We start from the raw sequence: 26,868 nt of genomic DNA, 5'->3' as shown, positions 1-26,868 counted from the left end.
TATTGCACAGAACTAAAATTTCAACAATCAGACAAAACACATGAATACAGTACAATTTGGGCGGCCTTACTGCTCTAGAGCAATTTCTTCCAGGCAACCAACAAAAGGAAACAAACATTTACAACTTGGATGCGGGATGGTGCAACAAAAAAAATAATAAATAAAATAAATAAATAAATACCTAAAAGTAAAACTAAAGTTAATATAATAAATACTATATACTATACGTAAATATATTAATAAATACTCAATATAATGTAATCCATATATAATTAGTTTAGAAGATAAGTGATAACATTTGCACAAACGCACACACAAACATCTCTCACCCTAAACGCATACCTGCTCCGTTCCGTCGTGGGTAAAAAAAAAACCTAACCATAATTTGACAAAACAATAATAATAAATAATAGACTATACACACACATACAAGACAAGTATTGAAATAAATAAAATACATCATACATAATAGTAATATCCTAAGAATATCCGCATAAGGATTCAAAATGCGCTCGCAACTGGTTTTTGAAGCTCTGAAGAGAGTTAGCGACTCTGATGGAAGCAGGTAAGGAGTTCCATAAACGCACAGCTTGCACAGTAAAAGACTGGCCGTAGTAATCAGTTCGGTGTGTGGGAGGTTATTCTGAGTTTATCATATACGTTCACTAATCAAAGAGCAGGCGGTTAAAGACGCCCTTTTAGTTTAAGAAGACAAGATGTAGTCAGGGGGCCAGGTCGGGTCTTAGCAAGATGTAAAGATATTATACGCTTGTGGTTGCTATGGACACGGTGCTAGACTCGGTCAGCCGGCAACTGCATTGCAAGTATCAACACAACAGGTGCCGTGTTGTATCGCAAGTAGGTATTTGTGAATGAGTGATCATTCTCGGAACGTCGCGTGTCGCTAATCGGTCACTTCACACTCGCCGGTGCATGGTGTCGTATAGTCGTATCCACAGAACATATAAGGTCGATTGTCGTATCTACTAGCTGTACCAACCGTACCTACTAGCTGTCGTAGTAATAAATAATCACTAAATAATGCATAAGTAAGTAGGTATAGTATCTCACAAAAGTGCAGCAACTACCTACCATTTAGTTAGTATTTCTTTTTTTTATGCATGATAGGTAAGTATTGTCATGACCACAGTCTCACCTTATTAGTAAGTAAGTGATGATGTAGTCGAGGGTGGGACATGCATAACTACCAAGTGTCCATTTACTCTTGCAATAGATTCGCGGGCAGATAATTCCAGACCTTAGCTAGACGTTCAAATTAGAAACGAAGATGCGAAACGTTTCGTACGAGCTGATGGGATATTAACGACGGGGTAAGATCCTAGCCCAAGCTTTGTTGCCTGAAGATGAAAATGAGATGATGGAATTGTGTGCGTTACCCCAACAAGAAAGTATCTCCTAGAGTTATATGAGTAGAACGTATAGTTGGTGCCTTATCTGCTGTAAATGTGCCCCCACATAAAAAATGTGTGCCCCCTGTCGTTTCGAAAAAAAATCGAAAAAACGATTCTTGCTGGGGTAACGTTTTTCTAGCAGGAAAATTCTAAACGAATGATCGGAGAGAGAAAAACTGTGCATGGCCAGATAGCTTATATGTGTGCCAAAATGTGCCCCCAAAAATAAAATCTGTGCCCCTTCAGATTTTCGAGATATTGCATTTCCTGCTGGAGTAACGTTTTGATGAATAGTATATCTCTAAAACCATTGCATGTGCCCCTGTAGAATAAACATACGCGAGTAGCTCTTAATGTGTGCCCCTTTGTGCCCCAATTAGATTTTAGAAAATATTTATAGTTTTCAAGTTATCGCGGTTTTATGAAAACCCGAAAAAACATCGCAGCGCCTAAATGAGACAAGGCATAACTTCGCTGAAAACTGTATTCGGTCTTTCTTGACGCTAATAATAACCATACAAAGTTTCAAAAATGTTCATGCATGCGTTTTTGAATAATCTTGCTAAAAGTAAAAACGATGGTGTCATAACTTTGACGGCAAAATACAAGGAACTGGCACAATCCCAGATGTGTAGGTGTAAACCAAAATCTTGTGCCTTTAGTCAAAAATATATGGTGAAAATATTGAGCTTCAAATGTTACGCATTAAGTAAATATAAACAAAAAACAAAAATATGTAAACAACGGCTGGTTATCCGACCAAATCTGAATGACTACTAAAAAGCGACGGATTCATACATATCGATGACCTTCTTTACTTTACTCACTAACCGGTTCACACGTGTTGTGCCTGAGTATACTGAAGTAGAAAAGTAATAACTAATAAAATAAAGTTGTTATTGGATTATATTTTAATAGCTGTTTCTATGACCTTACACATGATTAAGTACATTTATAAGAGCCATTTTCAAATAAAATGTACATGTGACTAACATGCTCAAAATCGTGACCAAACTGTTTTGTGACATACCTGTATTTTTATACTAATGTAAATAATAATTTCCACATCAACAAGCTGTTTCATTTATATAGTCACAAGGTGCATTTAATATATTTTTTAATTAGCCCTCAAAACTTTTGAACGCGACTGTAAGGACAACAGCTTAGGTATAATACGTCCAATAAAGAAGGTCCTCGTTAAGTATGAATCCGTCGCTTTTTAGTAGTCATTCAGATTTGGTCGGATAACCAGCCGTTGTTTACATATTTTTGTTTTTTGTTTATATTTACTTAATGCGTAACATTTGAAGCTCAATATTTTCACCATATATTTTTGACTAAAGGCACAAGATTTTGGTTTACACCTACACATCTGGGATTGTGCCAGTTCCTTGTATTTTGCCGTCAAAGTTATGACACCATCGTTTTTACTTTTAGCAAGATTATTCAAAAACGCATGCATGAACATTTTTGAAACTTTGTATGGTTATTATTAGCGTCAAGAAAGACCGAATACAGTTTTCAGCGAAGTTATGCCTTGTCTCATTTAGGCGCTGCGATGTTTTTTCGGGTTTTCATAAAACCGCGATAACTTGAAAACTATAAATATTTTCTAAAATCTAATTGGGGCACAAAGGGGCACACATTAAGAGCTACTCGCGTATGTTTATTCTACAGGGGCACATGCAATGGTTTTAGAGATATACTATTCATCAAAACGTTACTCCAGCAGGAAATGCAATATCTCGAAAATCTGAAGGGGCACAGATTTTATTTTTGGGGGCACATTTTGGCACACATATAAGCTATCTGGCCATGCACAGTTTTTCTCTCTCCGATCATTCGTTTAGAATTTTCCTGCTAGAAAAACGTTACCCCAGCAAGAATCGTTTTTTCGATTTTTTTTCGAAACGACAGGGGGCACACATTTTTTATGTGGGGGCACATTTACAGCAGATAAGGCACCAACTATACGTTCTACTCATATAACTCTAGGAGATACTTTCTTGTTGGGGTAACGCACACGATGGAATTAACTTGTGTAATTCCAACGCAGACTCGCCAAAATGTATCCGATAAACAAGAAACCGTACGCCGCGCCGGTGCTCAAGGCTTTGCAGCTTTGACTTAACTAGAGCAGGATCTTTGGTGAGCTGTTCCGGTATAAATACCGCCTGGAGAGGATACCAAGTCACCGCGGTAGTACCTACAATACTTACCAATGACGGGTCGAACTTTCGTCGAGTGATATATCAACCAACCAACCAACTAGCCACCAACTAGCTATCCGTCCGAGTACCTACTGCGAATCACGTATTTTTTTCACCCCCTGGAGGGGTGATTCCCGAGATAAAAACTATGGTATGTTCTTCGTGTATCCTATGTTCAGGCCTCAACCTCCTGCGTCCCAGATTTCCAGACAATAGTTTAACATTGGGGTTTGCATTTTAAAAGGACTTTGGACCTTAAGACCTTAAACTGTCTCCATACCAAATTTTAATTTCAAAACGTGAAAAGGTAACGTGTCTGTTACTTTTGCATTGGATAGATTCGAAAATGAAAAATGATGATTAGTATAATAGTATAGCGATTCAACGAGTCAATAAAGCAATCGAGTGGAGAGCAAGCCCGCGGCTCCGCGCTCCGCGGCGGCGGCGCGGGGATGCTGCGCGGCGGGCGCGCGCGGCGCGGCCGGCAGTCCGCGCCCGCCGCCGCCGCGTGCCGCCGTCCCGCGGCCCCGCTCCCTCCGCGCCGGACGCCGGCCGCGGTGCACGTGCAGTGTGCACCCTCCGTCGGCCGCGAGCACCCGCCTGCTCCTTACTCCGCTCGCACGCACAGTCTCACCTATCGATTGAGATCCCGCACCGAACGACGGAGCACCACCGCCGAGGTGAGTCGACGCTTTCTATCTCCGAAGATCGAATCTGCGGCGATCCCGGTTGAAACGACAGGTACCTGCTTTCATTAAAAAATCAGTCTTTTCGTGCGGTATATTAAGCTTCTTCATTGTGGCGAAAACAACGAATTAATTCGCTACCGAAAAAGCGTCGCTTAATCGACTAACCGAGATGTCGACGAAAATCGTTTCGCGTAATTATTATAATCGCAGTCATATATGATGGACGAATCGACGACATTCGACGAGCATAAATAAAAAAAGATTCAAAGGCCAGCGGCGACGCAGTAAAGCTGTGCGTGGTGCCACAACACAACACGGGCCCGGCCGCCGCGCACCGCGCGCCTGCTGCACGACACCCTCCCCTGTCATATAATAACGTCGCTGTGTTTAAACATACCATTAAGACGAACGAGGGTTAACATTGACAGTTAACCTGTCTAACGAAATTACGTAATACGTACACAACTACCAACGGCTTAAACCGTCCCATTCCCCATAATATTTGATGCAAAACAGGCAGTGGTATTATTATTTTTTTGTTTATCAAGGCAAGTATTACACCTGTGCACGATACGATTTGCGATCAACACATTTTGGTTCAAAATTTTGTAAGGTTCACTGCACGCAAGTATCAATTTTAGGAATATTGTCATTTAAATATCGTCATTGTCATGCAATCTTGTTTAAACATCGTCGAAATTGAGTGGTATAATAGGATTTATGTTGGCAACACTAGTGAGAGCCTTTATAAAAATAACGGTAAAATGTAGCTCGGGCTCATTATTTTTCGGATATTTACGCAGTAAGGTAGTAAAAGTGTTCGGTGTATTCGACATTGTGCAAAATAAACTTTAAGAAACTTGTTCCCTTGGTTTCACTTCTGGATTTCCTATAATTCAGAAGTGGGATCCATCACGTGCCCCGACGCGAAGCATCCGATATGCCTAACGCACCATCGCAGTCCGGTCGACAATTACGGTCCCGATCGAGGCACCGCCGTCGCGACATGCGTACGCCTGCTACACCTGCCATCGGGTCCAGATCGAGCGGGCGTCGTCGTTTGTTGAATTCGCGGTCTCGTAGCAGAGTGCACAGCACTGACCGAGCTATGAGGAAGAGTCGAGAGGTTAGTCGTGACCCTGCGGGCCGCCAGGAGAAGAGGAAACGCAATCGCTCTCAGCACGATCCCTATGCAAAGCGTAGTCGACGAGGACCAGACAACGTGCGAAATAGGTCGCGTGCGAAACGTAGCCACGTGGACCACCGCCGTGGCCGCAGCCCAAGCCGGGGCGAGTCGCGTGCGGAGCCTAGCCACGTGCACTGCTGCCGCCGTGGCCGCAGTCGAAGCCGGTGCCAGCCATGTGCAGAGCCTAGCCATGGGCACCGCTGCCGTGACCACAGCCGTAGCCCCTCACGGAACTGCGACAAGGAGGTGCCGAGTACCAGCAACTGCCAGCGCCAGCCGCCACGAGAGGATCGATGCAGGTCAGACTTATCGCGGGCAACCGTTGATAAGATTGATAACTTTTTTTAATAATCTTAGTTCAGTTAAGCAAATTAATTCTAATAGTAATGTTGTGCCTACTTTTGACCCATCATTACCAAGTCATCGTATCGATCTTTGGCTCAACAAAGTGAATCAGTGCGCTGCCATCTATGGATGGGAAGATAGACAAATTATTCATTTCGCTTTGCAAAAGTTAGCTGGGAACGCGAAGACTTGGTACGACAGTCTACCTATTATGTTGTTTACATGGTCAGAATGGGAGCAAAAATTATTATCTGCATTCCCCTGTGAACAAAATTATGGAAAATTATTAGATGATTTACAGAAAAGGAAGTTTAAGCTAGGTGAGTCCGTAGAGAACTATTTTTACGAGAAAATGTCATTGCTTAACCAGTGTAAAATAGCAGGCAAAAATGCAGTAGATTGCATTGTTTACGGCCTAACTGATCGTACATTACGAACTACGGCACAATCTCTGCGATGCAAGGAGCCAGAACAATTATTAGAGTTTTTATCAAGTAGCAAGGAGTTTTACACGTCTCCACCTAAAACGTTTGAAAATAACACCAAAAATAATGACTTTTCTACAGCGAAGACTACACAGATATGTTTTAATTGCCACGAAAGAGGACACATAGCTCCTAATTGCCAAAAACCAATCATTAAGTGCAGTAAATGTAGCAAATTGGGTCATGTAAGTGAACATTGTTGTAGTAAACTCCAAGATAATAATAATTCTGACAATAGGACCACCATGGCAACTTTTTGTAATGGCAGGAGAGAAGAAAATTGAGTGTGTAGCGAAATTCCCTGAACTACTTAATGTCCACCAAGTCCGTCAATTTTACGGTTTGGCGAGTTACTTTCGAAAAATTATGCATAACTTATCCATTATTAGTTATATTAATGCCATTTATTAATTTTGTAATAAAATTATTATTAGATTAAGAGACATAAAGTAATAGATTTACAAGCACAATTGTTAAGTAGGTAAATAAAAGTAAATAAATGCCTAATTTATACTAGTACTTATATATAATATTTTTTTTTATTTAAATGAACTATGGATACTGTAGATCTTATTGTACAGTTTCAGATGGTATTGCGGATTCTGCGAGCCATCTAGAGTGCTACCGCGGGTACTGCGGCCCTCCTATTACTGTACACGGATCCTGTGGCAGAATGACTATATAGCGGGGACTGCTACTTTTTTTATCACTGCACACGGATTCTGTGGCGGAGTATGGACTGGGAATATAAACATGCGGCGGATACTGCTGGTGTGTATTGAATATTATTAGTTACTCAAGTAAATGTCGTTCCTATCACAATTATATGAAAAGTACATTTTAATTGTTTTATTAGATAAGTGACTTAAATAAGTGTTTAAACTTTAAAATGAGTCAAAGATGAGTTTAAAGAAGATAAATGAAACGCAATATGGTTTTGTATGTAATATAGGTGTCAAAATGTAACATTTACTCATGCTTATGTTTCTTATTACATGTGCGGCTGGGGCCGCCTCGGAAAGGTGCACGATACGGCGGAGGCTGAGTTGATATCGAGGGAACGAACTACAGCACTTCTCTCTAGCAGATTGAATTAACAACATTAAGATAGGCGCGAGTGTAAGGTGGTACTGGCGTGTATGAGGACATTACACGCGTCAGGATGGTCGAGTGTAAGGTTCACTGCACGCAAGTATCAATTTTAGGAATATTGTCATTTAAATATCGTCATTGTCATGCAATCTTGTTTAAACATCGTCGAAATTGAGTGGTATAATAGGATTTATGTTGGCAACACTAGTGAGAGCCTTTATAAAAATAACGGTAAAATGTAGCTCGGGCTCATTATTTTTCGGATATTTACGCAGTAAGGTAGTAAAAGTGTTCGGTGTATTCGACATTGTGCAAAATAAACTTTAAGAAACTTGTTCCCTTGGTTTCACTTCTGGATTTCCTATAATTTCAATATTTTAATATTTCGCACATTTTTTATTTACTTAAAAATTATAATTTTCCGCGTGAACAGTAATAAAATCTGACAGAACATTATGTTAACTGTGTGAGTGATGTGACACGCAGGTGGTTGGTGGACTACTGAACAAATATCAACGTCTAAAACAAAAACTTGTTCTTTTCGACACGAAAGTGTTTATATAAACTAATTAGGTAGGTAGATAATTACGATTTGTTAATTGTTGTTCTAATTTTCCAATGTGACTCGAGTTTCAAAACAAAATCCTGAACGCAGCAACTCGATACAAAATGATCGTACTTACCTATTTTGTACAAAAACCCCGTGAAAGAAAGGACGCGCAGACCTTTGATGATGCAGAACTTTCGCACTCTTTTATACTTAACTGTAATTCTTTTCCTCGTAAACAGCAATACAATCATATACAACAGTGATAAATGTTACATTTAAATAATACTTTAACCTATCAACTTTAATTCAAAGTTTCATTTGTATAAATGTAAACATTAGATAATATTCTAGGTATTTGCGAAAGAAAAGGTTTATATTGAACTTAGGTAAAACAATTTACATAATTTTATAACAGCAACATTAACTTCCAGTGTCCGTACTGCACCTATAGCACTGCTCCGAACTGCAAGAATTACTTGTTTTATTTATTTATTCTTGTGTTAGCCATGGTCTTCTTGCTACTGTTAGAACGTTCGGATCAAGATCTGGTGGTCCGGGTTCAATTCCCATAGAATTTTTAGTTAAGAATATTGCAGGCTGAATACAATATCCGAAAAGTAAAACGATTCCGTGCTTCAGACGGGAACCTGTAATTGGGATGGTTTCCCCTTCGAGTTGGTAGGTCAGATTGGCAGTCGCTTCTGTAAAAACCAGACCTACAGGTTAGGTTAGCGGCCCTCGAAGTAAAATAAAATACACGCTAAGAGGATAACTTTGTTCTTGCTTTCCAACATTACCTATAGGTATATTTTGTCAATAATTCAAGGTAAAAACCTTTACCAGTCGTCAAATCAAGTTTTGCTTAAAACCTTAGGATTTACCGTGGTTACCTACCAAGTACTACGTAGGTAATGGTCGCGGACATTTATCCTCCTATCAACTGTTGAAACTCACACGTTTCCAACCATTCGCAACTGGCAACTAATATTCGCAGACTCGTTACAATAATCGAGATGATAAAAATTCAAACAGGCAAAAAAGTTGAATGTAATTAACATGATTATCAACATTGTTTGTATATCAAGAATCATGGATTTAGTACGTAACATTAACATTGTAAACAAAAACAAAATTGGGGTCGGTCTCCGGCTCGGGGTCTCGGCGCTCTCGGCCGCATGCTACGAATTATCTCTATTTTTTTAATTTTTTCATGTGTTTTCCTCAACTCACCGACGGACGGCCCCTCACCGCTCGGTATGTGCGCACAGGCAGGTACTTATACTCCTACTGATATTTTACTGTTATCTTTGGCAGCCACGTAGTATAGGCCAGTTTTATATTTAATAAATTTCCGACATAATGGAAAAATCCAACCAAACTTCAGAATAGGGGAAAACTTTTGCTTTGTACTGATACGTATGGTGGACGCTATACTTCACGTATAATTACGTCCGTTTCTTCCTGATTGTAACAATTTATTGTTTGCTTGTTTGGACATTGTAGTAGATATACATATAGGGTGTTAGTCATCGTAACGAAAACTTTGAGGGATGATTCAGGCCATGATTCTGGTCAATATCAAGTGGAATTTTCCGTCGCAAAAGTATGAAACGGAAAATAATAAAAAAAAACATGAATTTTGCGACGAAAATTTCCACTTGATATTAACTCAGAATCATGGTCTGAAACATCCCTCTTAGTATTCGTTACGATGTCACTTACACCCCGTGCAAGTACATACTGGTAGCCATAAGTAGGTATGGGTGTTGGCGACACCGTAACGAATACTGAGGGGGATGATTCAGACCATGATTCTGAGTTGATATCAAGTGGAATTTCCTCTCGGAAAATTCATGAAAATTTGTTTTATTAAATTATTTTCAGTTCCATACCTTTGCGACGGAAAATTCCAATTGATATCAACTTAGAATCATGGTCTGAATCATCCCTCAAAGTTTTCGTTACGATGTCACTAGCACCCTGTACATTTATAAGTATATATATATACACCGGTTTGCTACATACAGCGGTTTGTCTAAATTCATGTGAATGTAGTATACGGACGTGGCCGTGGTAAGAGTGCAGCGCAGTGAAACATCAACATTGCTATATTCATAAGGTAGACGTCAAAGGAGGGAAAAGCACAAAACCAGAGCATGGTCTGCGGGTTTCGCCTGAAAATGCCTGCACGTGATTACCTACAACATGGAATATTGTTAAAAATACTTAAATATATTCTACATAACTTAAGTAGGAATTATCATATACTTGTAATTTATGTATTCCATGGTGTGGTGATTCAGACTACTACTACGAGGCAGTTGCGGCGCCCGCGCCTCCAATACTAGCTCCTTTGCGGCAGTATCATCCAAACCAAAACATAACGACGGTAAAATCCTCGGTAACGGAAAGGGTGGACTTTCGAAGAACCGTTTGGTTTACGTCAATTCTGAGAAGCATTGCACAAAGGCTTTGAAAAAAAATGGAATAAAAAACAAGACGTGGGCAGGCCTGCACCGCGCAGGTACACGCGTCGGCCGCTCGGGAATTTACAGTGTGCGTAGTTTTTCATGTTTTTACTTTAAAATCAACGGCATACGGAGATCTATTCCAAACAATCCTATTTACCAAGTAAACAAAACGTACCCACTAAATCGATAATAATAAGTAAATGTGCGTGCTGCGAGCGCGCTCCACCGCCGTCGCGCCGTGCCAGCGGGGCAGAGCACCGGCCCCGCCCTGGGACCTTCACACAAAACATTCACTTTACATCAAAAGTCTAAACTCATAAAAAAAACAGCACAATGTACCTGTACCCTCTCGGGAGAAACCCTACGCCAACCGTTTCCTGTATAGTTTGTAAATTTAAAATACAAATAAACACTCAGGTAGATGAACAACAGTAGGAAACAAGGTAATCGCGTAGATCTGGCCACCTCGCGCGGCCGACACAACAGCGGCGTCGTCGTGGCGCCGCCAGCGTGGTCGCCGCAAACGTCCTCGCTCGGCCGCGCCGCACCGACGTCGCCCGCGGAGCCCGCGCGTTGCTTGCCCTGCCACCTCCCCTATGTTGTATACCAAACTAATGTTAAACGTGTACAATTAGTGTGAGCCACGTGACTGCGGGGCGTCAGCTGTTTTAGAACAAATCACAGGATTATAATTGCCTGCAATTACCTACGACTAAATCGAGTCAATTCATTTAGTTAATGGAAACTGGAAACGAATTAAAACCGCAATTAGCGCGCTCATCGCTTGAATAATGTAATCCAAAAAATATACCTGTTTGCAACAACCATTGAGCCAAACCATTCTTAATTAAAAAAGAAAAATATTATTTATATGGTAACATTCGTTCCAACCATTCACTCTCTCTTCATTTTAAAATTATATCGAATCAACACGTTCTCTGTAATATCTCTTTTGAAAAAAAATTAATAAACCGTGAAATTGCCGTCACAAACTCTTTTATTTATGTCTTTCCTAGACATAAATTGGTGCCGAAACAAAAGTAAAGTGATTGCGCATCGTAAAAACTGTTTTTTCGTCGCGAGTGCACATTGCCGATCTCGTGGGCGCGTGAGTGCGAGTCGCCATTTACAAGGATTTTGCGCATATTTCATCATCAAGGGGCGTGCTAGAAGTGAAATAAGAGGCCTGGACCAACATTCGTCAAGGAATATACCACGGATCGTCACAGAAGCCTCAACATAGTTCACGCATTTCTCCGGTGAAAATCTACTTGTTGTAAAGAGAGGCCGCCATTATTCGAACTTCAACGATAACCAAACGTGAATCAACGAGTCGGTCAATGCAGTCATTCAGCCGTTCAACTCTTGACAGATACTGTTCGTTCGTTCATCTGTCAATGTCAAGCATCATTCGTTCGTTCGCCCCGTGTTTTGATAAACAAATACGTCTGCATTTCTGCGAAAAATATTAATTATTTACGGAATTTTCTGCGATTTTCAACATGGGACGCAGAAAAAGCATTGCGGATGAAGAAGACAGGGCGTCTCGGGACAAACGGCTGAAAGTTCAATTGGCACAATGCAAATCGAAATTGACGAAAGCAGAAAACTTTTTGCGTGAACAGAAAGGACCTCTAGATACGGATGCTATTACCCTCCGGCTGCAGCTATTGGAGAAAGTTTTACTGACCGTGAACGATCTTTTGCTAGAAAAGCAAGTTTTAACTTGGAGCGACGACGACGAGTTCGACGATGATGGACTAGAAGAGAGATGTCTTAGCGTGATAATAAGCTACAAGAAGGCGCTCGCGCAGGCAAGTTCGTCGAAGCAAAATACATCAGCTAGTGATAGTGCCAGTGACAGATATTCATCAATGAAACTTCCTGAAATTGACATTCCAGTGTATGAAGGAAAGGACTACACCAAGTACCAATCGTTTATCGAACTATTCACGGCTATTATTCATAGAAATGGTAAACTAGAACCTATCCAAAAGTTATTCTATTTAAGAAAATATTTGAAAGGGGAGCCGTTGTCACTTATTGAAGGGCTACCCTTAACGGGTGATTCTTATGAGAAGGCATTGGCTTTACTCAAAGCTAGATATGATAATAAGTTTCTCGTTGTTACAAACCATGTACAGGCAATCTTGGATTTTTCGCCTATTGTGAAGGGTGCTGCCAGCAATTTACGAGAGTTAATAGCTCATGCTCGTCAACATTTAGGAGCCTTGAAGACCCTTGGACAGCCCACTGAACATTGGGATATGATAATTTTACCCATTTTGTTGCGAAAAATAGATCAGTTTTCTTGCAGAGCATACCATAGTGAGCGTGTTGATAACAAGCTGCCAAATCTGGATGACTTCTTTGCATTCATTGAAAGAAGGGCCAGCAGCTTCGAGGAGAGCCAAAGGAGCGAAGGTAAGAACTCCACACAATTATTTAATAAAAAAGTTACTAACCTCGCAAGCAGAGAGTTACCATCTTGCAGGTTTTGTAAAGATCCTTCTCACAAATTATTCAAATGTCAAAAATTCCAAACATTGTGCCCAAAGGATAGGATTGAATTTGTTTTGAACAATAATTTGTGTAAAGTTTGTTTAGGATATCACAATAAAAAATGTCATTTTCATTTCAAATGCTCTTTGTGCAATAGCAAAGATCATAATACTCTATTGCACCTGGACGCAAGTGAATCAAAAGCTTCATTGCACAGCAACATCAGCAACAGCACTGTACTGCTGCCCACCATTAAAGCAAAGCTCTTCAGCCAAGACGGAAAATCACATATTATTGCTAGAGGGCTAGTGGACAGCGGCAGTCAAGTTTCATTTATAAAATCTGATCTTGCCAAAATGTTAAATTTAAAGCCATTCAATAGTAATTTAAATATTACAGCTCTAGGTCAACAAAACAGAACTACCTCAAAAGCTGTCAATGTGCGTTTCATGTCACTTCAAAACAATTTTAATTGTCAAGTGACTTGTTCCATTGTGAACCAAATAACTTCAACGTTACCTCAGCATGCAATTGATATGAAAAATATCCCCATGCCAAAATCTGCAGTGCTTGCAGATGATGAATATGGTACTCCAGGTGACATCTCATTTTTACTGTCAGCTGACATGTTTTTCAAAATTATGCGGCCTAACAAAATTCAATTAGGAAGCAATCTCTACCTAATAGACACCGAATTTGGCTCAATTGTGTCAGGAGAGATCAAAGAGAATGCATCATCTTTAAATAAAAATCTAGTAACACTGCATGCAATGACTACTTACAATGATGAACAGCTTGATCACCTCCTTACAAAGTTTTGGAATACTGAACTAGTACCTGAAACGAAGCCGGAGGTTACAGTAAAGCAGGATCCCTGCGAAGCCGCTTTTAAACAGTCGGTACAGTTAATTGATGGCAATTTTCAGGTTTCACTTCCACTTCAAAGGCCTCTAGATCAGCTTGACTTAGGTAACACGTTTCCCATTGCAGCCAAAACATTAAATTACATCGAAAAGAGACTAGATAAAGATGAGCAGCTTAAAGAAAAATACCATGCATTTATCAACGAATATGTTGAGTTAGGACATGCCAAAATCTTGCCCTTCAGCCATGCTGAAGCGAATAAAAGGTATTTCATGCAGCACTTACCCGTAATAAGGAATGACAAAAAAACCAATAAAGTCCGTGTTGTGTTCAATGGCAATACTCGAGCAAGGGCGCACCCCAGCTTAAACGAAATGCTTATGAACGGTCCTAAGGTGCAAAAAGACCTCTTTGATATTTTGCTGTCATTCAGAGCTCACGAGTATGTTCTTTTGGCCGACATTAGGCATATGTATAGAGCCATTTTTCTACACCCAGAGCACAGAGTGCTCCAGAATATTCTGTGGAGAAATAAAAATAATAACCTAATTATTATTGAATTGCAGACCGTCACATATGGGTTGAAGTCCTCCAGTTATCTGGCCACAAGGTGCCTGGAAGAACTAGCACGCCAGTACGAGGCTGAGTTCCCTAGGGCGGCAGCTGTGATCCGGAATTCCATGTATGTAGATGATGCGCTGTTTGGAGGTCAGTCAATAAAAGAGGCATTGGAGGTAAGAGATCAGCTTATTTCATTACTTCAGCGAGCCGGCTTTAGCTTACATAAATGGGCCGCCAGTGATCCTCGTCTTCTTGTTGACATTCCAATCAGTAAGCAGCATTTTGATGAACATGAGCTCTGCAAAGAAAACTTATCTATAAAAGCACTCGGCGTAACGTACGATGTCAAAAGCGATACGTTAAAAGTGGGTTGTCCTATCAAAAATATGCATGGAGACTGGAGCAAGCGTTCCGTGCTTAGTGTCATAGGGTCCTTCTTTGACCCTCTCGGGCTGGTAGGGCCAATCACAGTCCGAGCTAAAGAATTTTTACAAAAATTGTGGATTGAAAACTTAAAATGGGACTCTCCCTTACCTGATAAAATATTAAAACAGTGGAAACAATTTTACTGTCAACTTACAACTATGTCAGCTATTTGTGTAAATCGTAACATAATGTGTTCTAATGCACAGCGTGTTGAGCTGTATTGTTATTGTGATGCGTCACAAACAGCATATGGATGTTGCATTTATGTAAAAGTAATACATAACAATAGTGCAACCACTACTCTACTTTGTGCTAAATCTAAAATAGCTCCTATTAAAAACAAATTGACTGTGCCTCAATTGGAATTAAATGCAGCATTAATTTTAGCGAAGTTATATGACAGAGTCAGAATAAACTACTCAAATATTAAAATTGATGCCAAATACATGTTTTCGGATTCACAAGTTGTGCTGTGCTGGCTTAAGTCAAACAAAAACTTGAAGGCTTATGTACAAAATAGAACAAATGTTATTCGGTCGTTGACTAATGATTGTAATTGGTATCACATTGATGGCGCGTTCAATCCGGCAGACTGCTTATCTCGCGGATGTGACCCGGCCGAGCTTGCCTCTAACACCCTGTGGTGGAATGGTCCACCACAGCATTCTAAACCTAATTATGTGCCTGTAGAATCCTTGGTAAGCTGCAATCACCTGTTGTGCTCTGCTCCTACTTACGATACACGGGAGGTCGGCTTGAGCGTGACATCAACTGTGCCTGAAATACCTGAAATAATTTTAAAATATTCCTCTTGGAACAAAACTGTAAGAATAATGACTTGGGTTCTTAGATTTGCATATAACTGTAAAAATAAAAATAACAGGCTAAAACATAACTTAACTATACAAGAATTAAAAAACACAGAAAATAAAATATTTAATATTGTACAAAATTCATATTTTGTTCACGAAATTCATTGTATTAAAAATAAGCATCCTATAGGATCTCATTTAAAATCATTAACTCCGTTTCTAGACAACAATAAAGTATTAAGAGTTTCTGGCAGATTACAAAATGCTTCAATTCCATATTCACAAAAATATCCTGTTATTTTACCAAAAAAATGTCACATTACGGATTTAATTATTTTAAATGAGCATTTAGCCTTATTGCATGCGGGTCCAAAAATGACCATGTCTAATCTAGCACTGCGTTACTGGATTATAAGCTGTAATCGAGAGGTAAAAAAGATTTTAAACAAATGTGTTAAATGTTATCGTTTTAAAGCTCAATGTGCTGAACAGTTAATGGGTTCATTGCCCACTGATAGAGTTAACCAGGCTAGTACCTTCAGCATTGTTGGTATTGATTACTGTGGCCCATTTCAAGTTAAGCAATCTAGCCTTCGAAGGAGTGTGGTCTCCAAAGGTTATGTTATAGTGTTTGTGTGTTTTGTCACCAAAAGTGTGCATTTAGAGTTGGCCTCAGATATGACTTCGCAATGTTTCATTGCAGCCTTGAAACGATTCATTTCAAGGCGCGGGTTGCCACGCGTTATCCACTGCGACAACGCCAAAACTTTCAAAGGTGCGGATAATTCTCTTAAAGAGTTGTACAAGCTACACAGCTCTACTCAACATCAATCGACCGTAATTAATTTCGCCTCTTCAAAGGGCATCAAATTTGATTATATACCCAGTTATTCACCAACGTTCGGCGGGCTCTGGGAAGCCGCCGTTAAAAGCGCAAAGTTTCATTTTAAAAGGATAATTGGTCCCAGCATTTTCAACTATGAAGAGTTTAATACAATCATCATATCGGTAGAAGGTATATTGAACTCTAGGCCTTTGACGGCTCTGTCTAGAGACCCTTCGGACCTATCATGCCTAACACCAGGCCACTTCTTAATAGGTAGACCGATAACGACCATCCCAGAGGCTGACTGTGTTTCAGTGCCTACCAATAGGCTTCGATTTTGGAGACGATGCACACAGATACAGCAAAGTTTTTGGCATGTATGGCATAAGCAATATTTGTCGTTATTAAATAATCGGCCTAAGTGGCACCATAATCAACCCAACATAGAGGAAGGTGCTTTAGTACTTTTAAAGGATGAGCGCTCTGCTCCACTCAGCTGGCCATTGGCTAGGGTTACAAAGCTGATTTCAGGACCCGATCAGAGGGTGAGGGTAGCAGAAGTGAAAACTTCTTGCGGCATGTCACGTAGAGCCATTAATAAATTATGTATATTGCCAATAGAAACATGAAAATAATATTTAAAAAGTGTTTATTTTTCTCATAAAAATAGTTAAAAAAAAAAAAAAGGTTTATTTTTTCTAATATAAGCATAGCTTAAGAGTCTAAAAGTTCATAATATTTTTGTAAAAATTGTATAACTTAATATTAGTTAATATGGCTCTTGCGTTATAGTAGGGTGCGTAGTGCAGTTGTCATTGAGTACATTCTCTTAGTACGGTTTCCGTCGCATTATGTGGCACTTTATATTTGTACCCCTGTTGTACGCACCGTGCTAGATCGCTAATTATTAGGTGGTCGGAGTTGTAGTTTTTCAGTTGTAAGTTTAGCACCCGGCCCTCGGGAATATGTTTGCAACAACCATTGAGCCAAACCATTCTTAATTAAAAAAGAAAAATATTATTTATATGGTAACATTCGTTCCAACCATTCACTCTCTCTTCATTTTAAAATTATATCGAATCAACACGTTCTCTGTAATATCTCTTTTGAAAAAAAATTAATAAACCGTGAAATTGCCGTCACAAACTCTTTTATTTATGTCTTTCCTAGACAATACCTACCTAGCGATCAGTGAAGTGTAGAGTTATTGGCGTAAAATAAAGCAGGTACCTAACTACCTAAATGCAATTCGCAATTAGATACTTATCTAATTTTAGTTTAAGTAAAAAGGTACCTTCTTTATGCACTGGAATCACAGAATACGTAAGGTTTATTTTTCTAAGTCAATGAATCAGCAAAAGCTAGTCTTAAAATATCCTATGTAGGTATACCTGCTATTGTAGATACCCAAGCATAAGCACTGCTACAGTAAAACGTTTTATTTAATGCAAGGTCAGAAACAAAAGACAAACTTAGAATGCTCCATGGTGCTTGGTCATTCCGGACATGACGGAGAAGTCAACTATCTAACGTGATTGAGTAATTTTAGTTAACGGGTTGGTGACAGGTCACCAACGATTCCTGCGGTTGATTATTTCAATCTCAGAATCGTCGGGGTCGGCGGGGGTGGCGGCGGCGGCGAGGGACGCGCCGGCTGTGGACGGCACGATGCGTATTATTTGTCTGGAATCGAACGTCGATGGCTGATAGGCCGCTCCCTGATTAGAATCATATGACCGCAGTAATTGGTCGCCTCCCGCGGGCTGCCGGCCTGCATTCCTCCCACGACGCGGGAGTGGCGTCACGGCCACCAGCCGACGTACTTGCCGTCGCGTTATTTACTCAGTTTTAATACCTATTCATAAACCACCAGAGCCGATAACAATGGTTAATGAATCGTAGAGCTCATGCTAATCTCGGTCGAGTCATATGATCGCCGTAACAATAAAGGGCAATAAAATAATTCCGCCGTATTCCCCGCAGCCCTACCGGCGACACGCAGGTACCGCGTGACCGGGTACAGACAGGTGTGTACGTTGGACGAGGCGGCTAGCAGCTGACCGTGTGTGTTGCCCGCAGGATGATCCCGCGACGCAAGCACAACGCGTCGTCCGGCTCGCTGGGCCCGCCGGCCGGCGACGACAAGCACGCCAGCAACGACCACATCCGTGAGTGCCGCACGCGCCGCCGCCCTCGTCGAGGGCGCGTGCACCATTATATCATTAGTCATTACACACTTTTCGAAACAAACTGTAGTGTCTTCATTGCAGGAACATTAATTATAAAGTTATTGCAACTTCCTTTTTTACATGCATCATTGTTCCATCGTCTTTATTTACTGTTACTTTTTTATTGACTTGTTGGTAAACTTGAGTTATTTTTTTACGGAAAACCTTTAAAGAACTCAATACTTATTATAACGATAATTAAAACGGTATTGTATTCGATGCAACGATTAAAAGTCTGAAAAACTAAACGCCTAAATAAAAACAAATCGAGATAAGTTGTGTACAAATAAGGCAGTGTCGTGTCATCTTGCGTAAGGCGTGTCGTGATCGTACTTACCAACGAAGTTAACTTCACCAGCAGAGTATAAAGCATGTTTCACTACACTAGGGGCTTGTTTCCCAATCCATCAGCCCACATCACCCCACTGTTGGGTATAAGGGTCCTCCATGTTGCATTTCGGTCATCTTTCCCGCCGGGTCCACGGTGTCATACGCGCTGCGCGCACCGGGCCGCTGCGCCGGTGGCTGATACTTGTAGTGGTTTATCAGCAAGTGAAACAACTTGCAACTTTCAAAATATTGTACAACTTAGTTTGGAATTAACCAGTAACTTAGTCCTTCCCAATGCAGTCCAATGTTGTATGCGGGCGTGTGTCGGAGTTGTGCGTTGAGAGCGGCGTGTTGGTTGCAGTGTGCGAGGGCAGCGTGCGTGAGGGCTGGCGCGCGGCGCTGCGCCGGCGCTGCAACCGCAAGACGCTCAACAAGCGGCTGCCCATCGCCGCCTGGCTGCCGCAGTGAGTGTGCACGCTACACGTCACACCCATACAAATATTACTAACCACTACTTTATACACATATTACAATCTATCAGCATGACTTGAATCGTCTTATTGTAAAAACTATGTGGAATTTCCCTTGATAACATCGCTATGGTGTCATGCCAGCGAGCGAAATTCCATACGCAACTAGGAAAAAAAAGCCAGTTTGCAACGGGTGTAATTATAGACGTGTCCATCAAATTACGCGTAATAAAATACAATATAAGTAGGTACACTGCAATATTTAAAAAGGTAAAAACAATGACCATTATTACGTTATTAGTTTTTCCCGTCGTTTCGGCGGCGTTGTAGGGGCCGTGGCCACCCACGGGATGTCAGACGCGGCGAGTGCTTGTCACAGACCAAGTAGGGATGCTACGCAGTGCTTGTCATTGCCAACATGATATGCTCAAAAGTGACAGCTAACATTTCAAGGTTAACCGCGCTGACGTTATATCACCCTCGTTTGCCATTTTGTAAAAAATAAATTACCCACGACTAATGTTTTTAATTTACTTTGCATTGCAAAATTAACTTTTAGTAAAAAAAAATACAGTTTAAGTGATAGTAATTAAGTACGTTATTATATTAGTCAGTAATTCACTTAATTTTCGATAAAATTTAAGTCCTTGGAATGTTGGAGATACTAATTTAATGGTAACAATCATGTTACACTTATGTCATGAAACAGCTCGCAATGGCGGCTTTTAATAGGATTGAGCCAGATTGAGCATACCTTTTATTATACCATGATTGCGAAGGTCTTGTAGGCTTCGGTGTATACCGACAAACTCCCCCAGACAAACCGAGGAATTGATTTTGTGGGGTTTTTATTGTACCATTTTTTTGTATCCTTATGAAAAATAAAAATTTTACTTACTTAATACAATGTTACTATAGTTTGGTTAAAGGTGTCCCTCACTTGACTATTATTTGTCGAGCGCCGAGACACACCGCAATCAGTGTCTACATACACGTCTGACGATAACTCGTGAGATTTCGATCGCGCTCTCATCACTGGATCCCAAGTGTTGACAATTTAAATCCATCATCCCTATTGAAATTCTTGTGTTTTTTGAATTCAATAGCTTCACGTACTATTATTTTGTAATAATGACAATCAGTGGAGAAGACGTTAGGTCAGTGGAGCTCGAATAGTGATTAGTTCCCGTAGCGTCACCATGTTCGGCTACACAGTACATGTTTAATAATATAATTGTTTTATCTTATTAAATACTGTAAGAATAAGTGACTAAAATACACTATACATACAGGGTGGCCCAGAAGTTCACGTTCAAAATGAAAAATTGGATAGAGGGGCTCATTAGCTATCAGAAACACCCCCATGTATGTTCAGCAAGTATTTACGGTTTAGGAGATATGACCCATTTTGTACCTTTTTCTAGATTTTCTACCTTACTTCAGAAATAATCATTTTGTCGCTATCCCTTTCTTAATAATTATTTTATTTTACTTCATAACTATGTCTAAGCATATGTACCGCTAAGTGAAAAAATAAAAACAGTCAAACAAAGATAAAAAAAAAGTTATTGGAAGTCAAAGTGAGAATTCGACCAAAAATGTTAAACTTATTAATACTTCGCCGAAGAATAATAAACACATGAGATTGTGGTGGACCCTGAAAGTATTTCTAAAAACTGCTCCATGTAATAGGCTTTTAGAAACATCCAAACAAAAATACGGGCAAAAAACTAAGTAATTAGACCTTAAATATTGCTAGGACAGATTTGAAGGAAAATTTGACATTCTCATACAATGTAGCTGCTTCTTTCTAACGTTGTTAAAGGTGCTCAAAGACACATTTTCAATAAAAAGTATTTAAAAATCACGCTTATAATCGCTAACAGGGTAGACATAGCAACAATCCGAAGACAAACTTGCAATCACTTTTAGTATTCGTATTTTAATGAAGGTGTGTAGATTTCAAGGAAAAAGTTATCCCCAAACACTGTTGGTGCTAAAATAAAATCTGCCTGTCGTGCAATCTTTGAGAGCTAATTACTTAGTTTTATGCCCTTATTAACGGTACTTTTTTGGATGTTTCTAAAAGCCTATTAAATGGAGCAGTTTTTAGAAATACTTTCAGGGTCCATGACAATCTCATGTGATTATTATTCTTCGGCGAAATTTTAACAAGTGTAACAATTTTGGTCGAATTCTCACTTTGACTTCCAATACTTAACTCTTTTTTTATCTTTGATTTGACTATTTTTCTTTTTTCACCTAGCGGTACACATCCTTAGGCATAGTTATAAAGTAAAATAAAAGAATTATTAAGAAAGGGATAGCGACAAAATAATTATTTTTGAAGTAAGTTATAAAATCTAGAAAAAAGTACAAAATGGGTCATATCTCCTAAACCATAAATAATTGCTGAACATACATAGGGTGTTTCTGGTAGCTAATGAGCTCTTCGATCCAATTTTTCATTTTGAACGTGAACTTCTGGGCCACCCTGTAATATTCATAATAGTAGACAGCAATACGGCTTGTCACCTATCACGTGGGTTTAACAGAAAGCTAGGTGACACCTGGGTATTTAGTTCATCATGTAATTAATGTGCCTCTGGCTACCCCAATTGGGAATATAGTCATAAGTTTGTGATATTACAAGATTCAAGTGACGGTAAAGCTCGGGCACTCTCTTCCTAAACAATTTATCTGATTTGTAAAGTGGGAGTCACTTTGTTACAAGGTTGGTACGTAATGTTTGGTGCGCGGGTGGTTTGCAGGTACAACGGTGAGAAGGCGGTGGGCGACCTGATCGCGGGCGTGACGGTGGGGCTGACGGTGATCCCGCAGTCGCTGGCGTACTCCAACATCGCGGGGCTGCCGCCGCAGCACGGCCTGTACGGCTCCTTCCTGGGCTGCTTCATCTACATCGTGCTGGGCGGATGCCGCGCCGTGCCGGCGGGGCCCACCGCCATCGCGTCGCTGCTCACGTGGCAGGTGGCGGGCGGCGTTGTGGAGAAGGCCGTGCTGCTCAACTTCCTCACGGGACTGGTGGAGCTGCTCATGGGCGTGCTGGGGCTCGGTTTCCTCATCAACTTCGTGTCGGGGCCCGTGTCCTCCGGGTTCACGTCGGCCGTGGCGCTCATGATCGCCACCTCGCAGGTCAAGGACCTGTTCGCCATCCGCGTCACCGGCACCACCTTCCTGCAGCAGTGGATCTCCATCTTCCGCAACCTGCACGACGCCTCGCTGTGGGACCCCGTGCTCGGCTTCGTCTGCATCGCCGTGCTGCTCGCGCTTAGGGTCAGTCACCCACCCACCTCTCTACATTTTGACAACATGATATCATAGCACTAACAATGAACGTGTGTGCCCGTGCAGCGGATCGGAATGGTGAAGCTGGGCGGGGAGACGGCGAGTGCCCGCCAGCGGGCGCTGACGCGCTGCCTGTGGCTGCTGGCGACGTGCCGCAACGCCATCGTGGTGGTGGTCACCGGCGTCATCGGCTTCTGGTTCGCTGGCAACGTCGTCGGGGAGGTGCCCTTTCGGCTCATGGGTAAGATATCCCGCGTTGGATCATCGCACTACACGCCGTTTGGAGTTTGAACGCTCCGAGTCGCTGTGCCCCTCTTGTCGGTGGCGGGCGACTGCTACTTTATATTTGTTAAAATGTATCGTTTCTAGCTAAATCTTCCTGTTGTGCACTAAAATGACAATAGATGTTTTTCTGTTTACGCTGTCACAGCCGAGAATATCCATGGTGGTTAGTAAGCGCCAGGGCGCAGTGCGTGTAGCGATAGTGGTGCACGTTTATATCATACCAGTAGCGGTAGCAGCTGTCCTCGCGTCACCCGCCGTCACCCGCAATATACCATATCGACCACGGTTCATGATCGGCTTTGTCATACTCCACCCTGCAGACATATCGGGGTCTTTTTTCACTAGCTGCATTCAGCTATAGCAATGTAAATGTGTCATCTAGGACAGTGACTCTCTCATCTGCGATTGTCAGTAAGTATTCCCGGTATGTCTGCAACACAATCTTCTTGACACATTATCATAACTGTTTTTAAAATCGTACTCTCTTTTTCGTACAATTTTCTACGTACGTATAGCTGTCTCACGTTTGAATCTATGTAGTTATTTATGTTTTATTAGTAGGTACGGACAGTGCTTTAACATAAGCGACCATTTGCCCTAGCTAACACTGCCCTAATACTCGTAAGAATAGGACTAAGTATGTATGCGTCTATGTAATTTAGATACTTTAACTTTACCTGTAAAACTGCTGTTGGATATCTTATGAATAAAATAAAATAATAAGTACTTATGCTAGTGCAGTGACCGTGCGTATTTCCATATTATATTTGTGTTTGGTCGAGCAAGCCATACGCCGCCCACACTACTACCAGCGTGCTGTGTGCAGGTCCGATCCCGTCTGGCGTGCCGCTGCCGGCGCTGCCGCCGACGTGGTACGTTCGCGCCGACAACACCACGGCCGACTTCGTGGAGATGGTGTCGGAGCTCGGCTCGGGCATCATCGTGATCCCGCTCATCGTGCTGCTGGAGGATATCGCCATCTGCAAGGCCTTCTCCGACGGCAAGACCATCGACGCCACGCAGGAGATGATCGCGCTGGGCGTGGCGGGCGTGGCCAACTCGTTCGTGCAGGCGTACCCGGGCGGCGGCTCGCTGGCGCGGTCCGTGGTGTCCAACTCGTCGGGCGTGCGCACCACCTTCAGCGGCCTCTACACCGGTACGTGGCCCGCCCCACTGCTGCTCGGTAGGATGGCACGTCCCCAGTGAGACACTGACCAGTCCCTATGTTCCGTGCCGCAGGTATCATGGTGATCCTAGCACTGCAGTTCTTCACGGCATACTTCGAGTTCATCCCGAAGGCGGCGCTGGCGGCCGTCATCATCTCCGCCATCCTCTTCATGGTGGAGTACGATGTCGTCAAACCGATGTGGCGCGCCAAGAGTGAGCATGGTTTATAATTCTTATTGCAACAGTATCACTTAAACGTAAAATCCGATAAAAGCAGATTACATCGAGTTTTTCCACAGCAAGTTGTTTGCATTTGAATTACTTAAATGACTGTTTCCTTGTAGAGCTGGACCTGGTGCCGGGCATCGGCACGTTCGTGTTGTGCCTGACCTTGCCGCTGGAGCTGGGCATCTTGACGGGCGTGATCGTCAACATCATCTTCATCCTGTACCACGCCGCGCGGCCCAAGTTCTCCGTGGAGATGCTCAAGACGGAGGCAGGCGTGGAGTACCTCATGGTGACGCCGGACCGCTGCCTCATGTTCCCGTCGGTGGACTACGTGCGGCGGCTGGTCACCAAGTTCGCGGCCGGCAACCAGGTGCCCGTGGTGCTCGAGTGCACGCACATTTACAGCGCCGACTACACGGCGGCCAAGAGCATCGAGCAGCTCACGGCCGACTTCCACGCGCGCCGCCAGCCGCTCTACTTCTACAACGTAAAGCCCTCCGTGTGCTCCATCTTTGAGGCCGTGGCCAAGCCGGAGCACTTCGTCGTGTTCTACGAGGACGACGAGCTGGACCGGCTGCTGGCGGCCGACGACCGCGTGCACACGACCAAGCCCGCGGCCGCCCCCGCCCCCGCGCCCGCCGCCGCATCCCCCGGCCCCGCCGGCGACGGGCTGCCCGTATAGATACTCGCACCGTCAACAGGAGACGAGATATATTTTAAGATTGATTTGACGGAAATGTGTGATAACTAACAGAGACGTTATAAAAATATGAGTAGGTAGTGTAAATAGTTTTGTAAATATGTTCCCTCGAGTGAGCTTTTAATTCCGATCGGCGTCGCGGCGTCGATTTAAAACTTACTATTAGTACGTCTTAGACAGAGGTATATTTTGTTAGAGGTTTTGGCAGCCCGAGGGCGTGCGCGACTCGTCGCCTGCGCTCAGCTAAGCTCTATTTTTGTAATATTGTAATAAATACATAATATCGCTCAAATATCATGTGGGGCCTGGCCTGGCCCCCGGCGCCTGGCGGCCCCCGGCGGGCCCCGGCCGACAGCGGCCCCCGGCGGGCCCCGGCCGCAGCGGCCCCCGGCGGGCCCCGGCCCGGCGCCGGGCGCCCGGCGGCCGACCAAGCGCGGGTCGGCGCGAGCCGCCCCCGCACATATCCGGCTCGCGCTTCTGTGATGCTAGGCTAGGCTAACGATACCTAATTTATTACGATTATTAAATATTTAACTATGTACTTATGTGTGAGAAGGATATAGATATATTTTCATTGTTGAAACTCATGTGACTTAATTAAACACTTAATAACAGATCGTGATATATTAGATTTGTCAAATCTATTTAATTTAGAAGAATGAAGTACAAGTTATTTAAGACAGTGCTGTGCAGCCGCAGCAGGGTCGGCCTGGGGCGCTCGCCGCGCGTCTCGCCACTCCACTCGGCTTCACTGCGGTCGTCGCACAATCCCGTGACTAACGACATACCGTGGATTCTATTTAAGCTTTTCTCTCACTATCGTGTATTATCCAACTGCTGCGACTCTCGAGGCGCGAGGCGAGCGCCGCTCCCGCGTATACCATGCCCTGTACAGCGTTTAATCAATGTCTACCGTGAAAGTTTATAGTATGCTACGTTCCAAGAACGTAGATACGTACAGTACAATTAAAACTCTCTAAGAGTATGCTTTTGTTTTATTAAACTCCCGAGGTTAAATCACACTTAAGATGGCTATATTTACATAATGGTACAATGCGGGCGTAACCGCTATGAAGCCACCTGCTGCCGTCGCGCGGCCTTATGCGCGCGGTAGGCCGCCACGGCCGCCAGCCGCCGCCGCTCCGCCTCGCCCGCCGCCGCCCCCGCCCCCGCCGCCCCCGTCGGCGCCGACCCCGCCCCCGCCCCCGCGCCCGCGGCCCGCAGCAGCGGCGTCAGCAGCAACTCGCGCCGCCCCGGCTGCACACCACATTATAGTCATACAGGCTGCACGCCACAACTACAACGGTCCGAAGTCAAAGAAATTCATTTATGACAAATCAAATGGTGTTCTGCCTTCCCGCCCACTATATGTAATAGTAATAATGAAGACAATACCAGCACTACGAAACTCGAATCAACACGGCCGGAAAGTTAATACATAATCTCCCGCAGCGGTCATGTAAATGCCTGTTAGGGTGCAAAAAGCTTCAAGTCATCAAAAGACAAATGGCCGTAATTACTCACAATAAGCTTCAATGTGTCACCCATTTTCAAGAACCAGGGCACTCACCCTCGCGGCGGCGGCGGCGGCGGCGCGGGGCAGGCGTGGCGGCGGCAGCGCGGGCGGCGCCGCCGCGGTGTCCCCGAAGGCCACGCGCTCGTACACCAGCTCGCTGCGCGCGTCCGCGGCGCGGGCCTGCCACAACCACACCGTATTATCAAA

At 42.8% G+C, this 26,868-nt stretch overlaps 4 protein-coding genes across 6 annotated transcripts in view; 2 read left to right on the top strand and 2 right to left on the bottom strand.

Annotated features, from left to right (window-relative positions):
* Nucleotides 1-4,124: 4,124 nt before the first annotated feature.
* On the top strand, nt 4,125-25,492 carry LOC126369030 (sodium-independent sulfate anion transporter). Of its 3 annotated transcripts, none has more exons than XM_050013307.1 (8): nt 4,125-4,302; nt 18,511-18,599; nt 19,351-19,453; nt 22,231-22,753; nt 22,832-23,006; nt 23,877-24,206; nt 24,290-24,430; nt 24,562-25,492. In XM_050013307.1, the coding sequence occupies exons 2-8, from the start codon at nt 18,512-18,514 to the stop codon at nt 25,125-25,127; spliced, it is 1,926 nt and encodes a 641-aa protein (XP_049869264.1). In that variant the 5' UTR covers nt 4,125-4,302; nt 18,511; the 3' UTR covers nt 25,128-25,492. The 3 variants fall into 3 exon arrangements, with proteins under 3 accessions (XP_049869264.1, XP_049869266.1, XP_049869265.1); XM_050013309.1 differs by having other exon boundaries at nt 18,415-18,599; XM_050013308.1 differs by having other exon boundaries at nt 4,125-4,363.
* LOC126369031 (uncharacterized) lies at nt 11,255-17,414 on the top strand. The gene is made up of 2 exons (XM_050013310.1): nt 11,255-12,864; nt 14,373-17,414. Exons 1-2 carry the CDS (start codon nt 11,943-11,945, stop codon nt 14,450-14,452), a joined length of 1,002 nt encoding a protein of 333 aa, XP_049869267.1. The 5' UTR covers nt 11,255-11,942; the 3' UTR covers nt 14,453-17,414.
* Nucleotides 25,440-26,604, bottom strand: LOC126369168 (putative polyketide hydroxylase). Its single transcript, XM_050013464.1, has 3 exons — nt 26,584-26,604; nt 26,226-26,402; nt 25,440-25,640 (listed from the first exon to the last, which is right to left on the bottom strand). Exons 1-3 carry the CDS (start codon nt 26,602-26,604, stop codon nt 25,440-25,442), a joined length of 399 nt encoding a protein of 132 aa, XP_049869421.1.
* Nucleotides 26,357-26,868, bottom strand: part of LOC126369193 (translation initiation factor IF-2) — a 14,477-nt gene continuing 13,965 nt past the window's right edge. Inside the window, exon 4 of the mRNA XM_050013488.1 lies at nt 26,357-26,841. Within this exon, the coding sequence (XP_049869445.1) occupies nt 26,686-26,841 (156 nt within the window). The 3' untranslated portion in view covers nt 26,357-26,685. The remainder of the gene's footprint in view (nt 26,842-26,868) is intronic.

The sequence above is a fragment of the Pectinophora gossypiella genome, chromosome 8 (genome assembly GCF_024362695.1).
Source record: "Pectinophora gossypiella chromosome 8, ilPecGoss1.1, whole genome shotgun sequence".
Classification (NCBI taxonomy): Eukaryota; Metazoa; Arthropoda; class Insecta; order Lepidoptera; family Gelechiidae; genus Pectinophora; species Pectinophora gossypiella.
The sequence above is the reverse complement of the archived record's forward strand: the minus strand, read 5'-3'. Positions and strand labels throughout refer to the sequence as shown.